This window comes from Drosophila bipectinata, chromosome 3R (genome assembly GCF_030179905.1).
Source record: "Drosophila bipectinata strain 14024-0381.07 chromosome 3R, DbipHiC1v2, whole genome shotgun sequence".
NCBI classification, from domain to species: domain Eukaryota; kingdom Metazoa; phylum Arthropoda; class Insecta; order Diptera; family Drosophilidae; genus Drosophila; species Drosophila bipectinata.
The window spans coordinates 8,138,101-8,146,982 of NC_091739.1; the positions used below are offsets into that span (position 1 = coordinate 8,138,101).

Consider the following 8,882-nt stretch of genomic DNA (forward strand, 5'->3'; position numbering starts at 1 on the left):
GTGTCCTGGCTGGCTCGTCCTTTGTGTCTCGCTCGCCTGTTTGTCGTTTGTCGTGGATGCGGATGCGGTTCTTCGGCCCTTGCTTGTCAGTCACGCGGCTGTCTCTGACTCTTTTCGCGAATTCCCTCCGCGAATCGCCCCTTTCCGCATGGCACTCGCCACTCTTGCTCCATTTACTGTGTATTTTTGATGTCTAAATTGCATTTTATTATGTTGCTGGTACGAGGTTGGTTGCTCCAAAGGCGAGGCACTGCGAGGCGAGCAGAAAAAAAATCTAAAAACTTCTTTGCTTGCCACATATGTTCCGTCCGTCGACGTCTCCTCGCATCGCGCATTGGCGGTGATGTTGCCGTTGTCGTTGTTGGTGGCTTTGTTGTTGCTGCGGTTGTAAATTTTATTTATCATTTAACATTTTTTACGCTCTTTATGCCCCTCCAGTCAGGCGGTTAGTCAGGAAGCAGCCCCGCCCAGCGACACACTTTAAGTGACTTTTGAAGTACTTTATTTTGCATACAAAATATTTGCCTTGTCGCCATGTGCATGCGTGCGTATACGTAATATCGCTGCCAACTCACTTGACTGTATAAGTTGACTTGCTTCCATTTCGTTCCGGCTGGTTATGAGCCAGCCTAGCCCCTGCCTGCAACTTCCTTGCCCTCTTATTTTTATACACTTTTTTTTATGTTAAATTAAACATTTAAAATGTTATTATGATTTTTATTTCGCCGCTTTATTAGAGCCCTTTTCACTTTTTCATAAAACATATTTCATTTAATTAACTAAACACTGTTCTTGCTGCTTCCACAGAAGAGGGAAATTGTGTTATTTGCCGAGAGTGCTGGACACAAAATTAATTAATTTAATTTATAATCAGAAATGCGGTAGTAGAGAATGCATTGGAAAAACATCAAACAATTTTGCTATTATTGGGGACTTGCTTTTGTGCAGCTGACAGGCGCTCTCTGGCAGACAAGCTCTGCTAATTGCTAATATTAAATTCAAATACAATCAGTATCTGCAATTACCAAAATGAAATCTCAGCTCGATAGGCCTGTTCTGAATTTCGGTGATATCCAAGACTGCTGCTGCTACTGGTTCTGCTTCCGTTGAGTTTATAGGCGAAAGCGAACCACATTTGCTTATGCAATTGCTTATGGACTGCCTCTGACGTCAACCACCCACTATCACCCGGCAGTAAACAAAACAGTTGGTTTTAATAACGGCCAAGTGCATGTGTGCCAAAAAAAGACAGTGTGTGTGGGTTGGCCGGGAGTCAGCTGCCACTATGTTTGCACTTTTATTAAAAAACTTTTGCATAATGAAAGTTTGGAGCTTGCTCTCCAAATTGTAGCCGCAATATATAACTCCGCCGGAAAAAGTTTAGTTCGGTACGGTTTAGCTATTTATATAAATATTTTTGTACAAGTTTTTGGCCAAAAGTGATTTTTTGAAGTGTTTATAATGCGGTGGCACTCTCTTACCCCTCGACATCTCCATCTTAAATGGCATTCATTTCATTTAGAGAACTTTTTATTGATTGCTAGCTGCCTTTTTGGCTTGAAATACACACACGCATTTAGGTGGGAATATGTGCGGTGGAGTAGCAACAATAATGGCTATATAATGGGAATACGAATTTTTATTGTTGGCCACAATAGCTGGCTGAGAGTCCACTCCACCCCTAAAGCTTCTTTCGTAATACTAGCAGCTCCAAGGCGGCCCACGAAGAGGACTCTCTCGAAAAGCAATGATACTTTTATCCCCCCATGTCATTGCCACGTAAGACCGCCACTCAGCGAGATGGGTCCCGGCTCAGTCCAGACTCGTACCTCCGCCTCCTCCAGATGATGATGGCTGCTGATGGGTGCTCACATTGTCGCCGTCTTCGGGTGTGGATTTTCGGGATATGCGACGCTACATGTTATGAATTTTTTAGGGTCTTAGGACCGACGAACAGAAGGCCACCCAAGCCAGCAGCCAACAGCCGGCAGACAATAATAAAAGCCTCTGGCACGTGCACTGTAGCAATGCCCGTGCGCCGAGATTATGTCTACGTTTTGCTCAAATGATTTACACATCGTCTGCCTTTTTCTGGTCCTGGGTGTCTTGGATGGCATCCTCGTCGTCCCATCCTGACCTGTCCGCATTGCCCATTTTGATGATCTGGCGCGCTTACGGTATACCAATTACCAATTTGCCATTGGCCTTCGCGGAATTTTCGAATTTGCGATTTTGGCGGCCAGGTCGGCACCGGAAATTGCCTGACATTGAATGATGGTATTAGTCGGGTGCCGGCTTATGGTCCGCGCACTTAAAGCTGGCCCACCTTGATGTAAATAATATTCGCCAAACGAACTTTTAATAGGATTTCCATTCAGCGAGTGCCATTCGGTGTTATGTAATAAGCTTTATAGAATATTTTTGTACAAATGTGAAAGCTTGATTAAATATGTTGGCAACGTATCTGTTAAAGGTAACAAAAGGTTTCATTTTTTCAACCAAAGAATTAACAATGTTTTATAAATATTGTTTGGCTAATTGTACTAATTTTATGGTATTTTAACTCTTTCAACTCCATCCCCTTTTATTTTCAAATAAATTTTTTCAAACCTTAATAGTTTTGGTTTACCTTTGTTTATGAATAAAAGTTAATTTTCCATTTTACCAAAATAGTTGGAAATGATTTTCGTATTTGTTGTGAGACTTTGAAACTTTCTAGAATGCCAAAAGGTAAGTCCGGGAAAGAAGCCCGTGTGTGCATGGGGTCATTAGTTACCCCAGAATTCCGACAGAGGGCGTTGTGCAACGGAAGTGCAGCACAGCCATATGATATATACCAACTTTATGAAGCCTTTGTGGCACTCGAAAGCAGGTCTGCGTGTGGCAAAGGTGAGCTTTGTATCTTGGAATGTTCTTGTTGCCACTTGTGATGTTGTTGCTGCAACTTTTGCTACAGTCATTGCTGTGGCTGTTGGTGTTGTTGTGCACTCGGCAGCTCTCGACCCAGTCAGGCGTGGCAAATTGCAAACTAATTTATTAAAAACGGATATATGAGCAGAATTTATATATTACACCGGGTTTCAGCTTCAGTTCATGGCGCTGCAATATTGCCGGAGTTCATAATTTCTTGCCTGGCTGGTAAATAATGTGCTGTCAGCATGTCAACGCTCTGCCAGCCCCTGAAACTTTGACGGTTCTGGCTGTGCCCATTTGTTTATAGTGTGTATGGTACTCCTTCTCTTGATTTCAAGCATTTTTGCTCATTATCTGTTTGCCTCTGCAATGGAGCAGTAGCTGCAGCATCAGCGTCAGCAAGTCGACTCGACTGACTGGTCACAGTTTGAATTTGAAATATGATCCGGTGCAGAGCAGAATGTTTGCTTTCAGCCATTTAGTTTCATTTCTCAACTGACTGCTGTCATCTGCAGCTGCATCCGAAACTGTTGCTGGTTCAGCTCCGGCATCAGAGCCGGCCTCATTGTCTTTTCTGACACCGGGATGACAATTCTCTAAGCAACCTAAAGGTAATCATATCCCTGCATTTTCAGGCCCTAGTTGTCAATCAATGTGAAACAGTGAAACCCCCTGAACTCACTCTCCCTGTCACCTTGAGGCGATTGAAAGCTTGGTTCTGGCCAAGCCAGATTTTCTGCCTGACATTCGAGAATATGTCAGTGAGCTTTAATTAGAAACATTTCAGTTGCCAGTACGGCCACTACTTAACCCATCCCACATTGATATTCTTGGCTTGATGAGCCCCAGAATCCAAAAATAATGTGGCATGAAAAATTCTGAACGACCGAAAGTTGCAGCACTTAATTGCCGGACCCCCCAATGGGGCAAGTTGTGAAATATTGATACTCGTACTTATGCATAAAGGCAGGGCCATCTCCGACACTCCATTGCCACGTATCGAGCCCGATAAAACCAGCTCGTTTCGAGGGTCTCTCAGCTCATTTTAAGCGCACTTTAATGGCAATTATACGCCTGAGTAGCTGTTTGTGTTCGCAAACTTTTGCTGCAGGGTGTGTGGGGGAGTGAGGGCTGTATTGGCAGTAAGATGCGTCAACAGCCAGACACTGCTGGCTGGCTGGCTGACTGGCAAGCAAAACAAACAACCCACATATACACCAGACATCAGATCCTGCAGCATGTTGTGACTCGACATAAATCCTTTGGCGCGTCTCTGTGTGATGGAGTATAAAATACTTGGCAACATTTTGCTGCTGCACGCACCAGATTATTAAAGTTCTGTGTAAATAGTTTATGGTAATCATAAAAGATATATTCCAAGCAGTTTCCTTTACGAGCCGGGACCAAAGCATGAGGTGTGGAGAAGCCCATCCCACCTACACACTAAACTGTAAACATGAAATATCACTCATACGCCCTGTCGCCGCACCCTCACACTAAACTTGAACTCTTCTCTATGGCCACAAAATTGTATGGCCAAAGTGCTTTTGGCCGTTTTGCCGTTTGGCAGCGCGTTACTTTGCCATTCGGCAATTAAAATAATCAAGAAAGTCGGCGCGTGGCCGCCACTTTGCGATTCAAGCCGTGCTGCACATCAAAAATAATAACTCGCCACCTGAGTCGCAAATTTTTATGTTGCACATCAATTTCACAAAAAACACACAGCCGCACACTCCAAATGGCCGTTTCGTTTTGGCCAAACAACTTTTTGGCCAGAGGGTTCCCCGAAAAAGGGTTAAAAGTTTGTGCCGCCCGCGCTAACTGATTGCTGTTGGCTGTCATTTTTCAAAGACTTCGCGCCCAACACCCTCGCCTTTCTTTTTCTGGCCATTAAATACCCTCCCACTTTGTTGCTGTTTCCCGCTTTTTGGCTTCATTTTGGCCACTCGGCAATTATCAAAGTTTGGTGCAAAAGTGCTGATTAATTTTTAATGTTTATCTTTGTCGCCGTGCTCTCTTACCTGCTCAAAAGTGCGGAGTCATTTCCCAAATTATAAAGTCATTTTGTGGGCTTCTAGTAGGAGTCGCTGATTTTGGCGTTCTTGGCTTTCCGATTTTGTTATCTCACTGTATTGAGAGGACGGCCAGTGGGAATGTTTTTCTATTTTTCTTTTTTTCTGCCATGTAAGATGATTCTTCTAAATCCATAGTCTGATGGGCTGTCAAAAAATATGAGTGGGTTAAGGATAGAAGTCGTATATTGTTCTTCTTTAGGTAAAGTAAGGATAATATATTCTTTAATTGCTATTTTGATTAAATTATTGAACATAAATCACATTCCAAATAATTTAGCAAAGGGGTGCAGTCGAAATTGATACAGTCCAATGGGGGGATATTGTCTGTGGCAGGACCTGGATGCAGTCAGGAGTCTCATCAGCAGATTCGCGGTCAGCCATGCGACCAGAGGAGTCGTGTTCATTGCGTTTTGCGGCTTTCGTCATTGGCCTGATCCCAGCCCGTTCCCATGACCATTTCGAACATCGCCGCCAGCTGCGGTGGGCAGTGGTCAGATGAGCAAAATTCCTAACGAAGCGGTTTATGTGGGCAGTGCAATTATGAATTTATGCAACTGTATGCCATGAATGCGCACAGGCGGACAATATTTGATTTGCACGTTCATATGAGATTTTTAGTGGGTTTCCGCCACTCGGTGGTCTTCGCACTCGCATTTTATAATTTATAAATGCTAATAATGTGGTTAGCAATGAGTTTAATTGATAATTTCAAGACCACCTTTAATTACGCTGCCATTTTTGTCATTACATAGAGGGTGTGGGTGAGAGTGATGTAATCCTGTCGCTGGAAGACGTCGTCCTACCAGTACTGGGATAAAAGGCCCCCACGTCAATTAGAGTTAATTTCATTAGCCGGCAATAACTTGCAGCACTTTCCACAAGAAACTATAAGACCGAGTCGATCCTCGGCTCTTAACCCACAGTTACCCAGTCTCTCGGTCTCCTTAACCCCTGGCACTTTCGTTGCAACTTTACTTTTTGGCTAATTTTGTTGCTGTTTCGTTAACGCCTCGCTGAAGTTGAACGTCGCGTTTATTTTGTGCGTCATTGTTGCTTCGACTGCTGTTGCTACTGTTGCTTCTGCTGTTGCTGATGTTGTTGCTACATTTGGCAATTAGCCGCTGCATTTTCTTGCACTTTCGCTACTTTTGCATTGGTGGCATTTCACAGCAGACCCTCGTCCCGCTTTACCCACTTCAATACATATTTATTAGCCGCATTTGTTGGATTTTAGCTCAATTAAAAAGTTTTACTCCGGCTACTTTTCTTCATTTGGGACCTGCCTTCTGACTCTGACTTCAACTTTCGACTCGAAATGTCTTGTTTTGTTTTGCTCGGAGTTTGGGAATTGAGGTTGGACTAGGGAGTTTGGAGCTGGGTGCTGGGAGCTAGTCTTTACTCTACAGTCTTCTCTTTTTCTTTGTTCTACAGCACTAATTGCAATTACTTTAGCCTCACTGCCCGAAGGGTCACAAAAAATATAAAAAAGTTGGCAACGAATGAAATACTCTTTTAAAGAAATATACCAAGATTTATATACAGACTTTGACTGGCACTAAAGAGGAGGAAAAATGTCTTCAAAGGAAGAGGCATATCCTTTAGAATGAACTTCATATTTTAAGAGGCTACTTCATAGCCTCTCCATAAAGATATTCAATGAAAGAGTAAATGAATGCCGACTCAGCTTTTGAAAGACAAGATTAAAGATTTATTATTTAAGACTTAACATCATATGCATACATAGTACAGTTTTAAAGAGAGCTCGTCCATCTATGCACTCCCAGGACTCCGGACTTCGGACTCCGCACTCAGCCTAGTAGATGATTGCCGGTGGCACTCCATCCGGGCGCCACATAGTGGGGTCGCTGCTTGTGCACCACCGTCCGCACCACTGGCACTTTAACGGGATACGGATAGTACACTGGCGTCGCCACCGGCTTCTCCACTCGGTACGGAACTCTTCGCTCCACCACAAACGGAATGGGGCGCTCCACGGGCACAGGCTTGACTCGCTCGATGGGTATCTTAACCTCCTGTAGCTGGGGCACTGCCACGGTCTTCGCTACGGGCACTTTGATGGGTGTGGGCTTGGGTATCGCGGCGATCACGGTTTTGGGGACTTGCATCTGCACGGTTTGCTTGTAGGGAACGTGTTGCTTCTGGTAGTGGGTCACGGGTACGTTCCGGGTGACTTCAATGTGCTTGGCCAGAGGCACCCCGGCCACGGCTTTGCTGCTGGAGGGGGTGTGGTGGACACTGGTGGTCACGGGAGGCAGGTCTGCAATGTGGGTGTCTGTGTTCGAGTACAACAACTGCTGATCCTGGACATTGCCGGATCTTTGTTGCTGTCGTTGATCCAGGGCATTGTACCTTAGATGGGATTTATGGTCTGGTTGTTGCGGGAGGTAGTGCTGGTGGGACTGGTGTTGGTGTTGCTGCGTCTGGTGACTAGATACCGCCGCGTCCTTTTGCTCTCTTTTCACTGTATTAACCAATTCCTGTAGTCCTTTGATCCTTGCGTAGATATCCTCCCCCCGCTCGTCTCGTTCTTCCTGATGCCGGGGCTGATGCCTGCTCTCCCTGTTCTCCTGGTAATTGGAAATTTGTTCGAATTGGTAATGATTGGAAGGCGACGTGGGAAACGACACCCGCGGCCGATATGCATAGTTTTCATGAAACTGGGTCTGGTGCTGGTGCTGGTTTTGCGGCTCTAGCTGTTTCTGGTGCTGGTGCTCCGGCTCCGGTGCTGCCTCGTAGCCGGCGGTATTGGGGTCATAATTTGCCGCATTAATGACAAAATCGATATCTCCCGGCTGTCGCGCCTCCGTCTCCGCATTCCCATCCACGTCCTCCGTAAATTGCGAGTGCAGCTTGCTGTTGTAGTAGAAGGGCACAAACCCATTGGCAGTAGTGCCAAGCGATGGGTGTTGGTGGTGGGAGAGAGGAGGATGATGATGGTTCAGGAGCTTGTGAGCATAATTTCCATATGTTGCCAAGTCATCGCCTATGCCACCGCCGACGGCCAGCGATGCAACGCCACCAGTCGTGGTAGTTGTTGTCGGGCCGTAATAATTTCGTGTATATCCGCCTAATCCCGAAAACGATTCCGCGCCAGAATCGTGGAAGTGCGGGTACTCGCCCAGGGACAGCGGCAGGGGGGTGTCAATGGCATCTATTGTCGCGGCCAACGAGTACCACATTAATGCATAGATCATTAATGAACTGTTGGCATATGCGCCGTATTTGGGCGGCCTCATGTCGCTGGTGCTCGGCTCGGTTGCTCCTTTCTGTTCCCGGTTCCTCCTGTTTTGGGTCCTTGTCCTGGTGGGCTGCAGTGCGTGTTTTTTAGGAACGCAGCTGTTGCTGTGTCGTGGGTGTTGGTTCGCTTTGAAATGTAAATTTCTGTCAACTCATCGTCGTTTTTATAATGACGCACCCAAAGTCTCTAGTAATTGGATAGGATAGGAGTTGCCGCCTCTACGCAGCAAGTTCATTGGCTTGGTTTGGGTATTGTGCAAGTGGAGGCGCCCACTTTCACTTGGAGCTGCCCAGATGCACAGATTGTCCCTTTCAGATGCGATCCACAGGCCATAGTCCGCCCGCAGTTACCGCAATGGCACAATGGGCATAAATGTGGGTAATATGGATTTTTAGATATTTTTGGAGGAGGGTTTTTTATAAGGTATGTATATAAAATAATGAATATTTTACATAAGCGCTCATATTATTATCCAGATGTATTTTCAAAACAATCAAAAAATCTGTCTTTTCTTAAAGTTCCTTCTTTACACCTTCCACTTCACTTTTATTTCTGATTTTTCCATAGAAGTCTTCCAATCTTTAACTTCTTGCTACTACTCACTGCTGCTACTACTTAGTCACTGCTACTACTGT

At 45.2% G+C, this 8,882-nt stretch overlaps 1 protein-coding gene across 1 annotated transcript; it reads right to left on the bottom strand.

Annotated features, from left to right (window-relative positions):
• Window positions 1–6,744: 6,744 nt before the first annotated feature.
• On the bottom strand, window positions 6,745–8,415 carry LOC108128655 (uncharacterized). The gene has a single exon (XM_070281509.1). The coding sequence runs from the start codon at window positions 8,243–8,245 to the stop codon at window positions 6,797–6,799; it is 1,449 nt and encodes a 482-aa protein (XP_070137610.1). The 5' UTR covers window positions 8,246–8,415; the 3' UTR covers window positions 6,745–6,796.
• Between the last annotated feature and the right edge of the window lie 467 nt (window positions 8,416–8,882).

Coding starts and splice junctions, on each gene's coding strand:
- LOC108128655 (XM_070281509.1), bottom strand. CDS start 8,245: ATGAGGCCGCCCAAATACGGCGCATATGCCAACAGTTCATTAATGATC.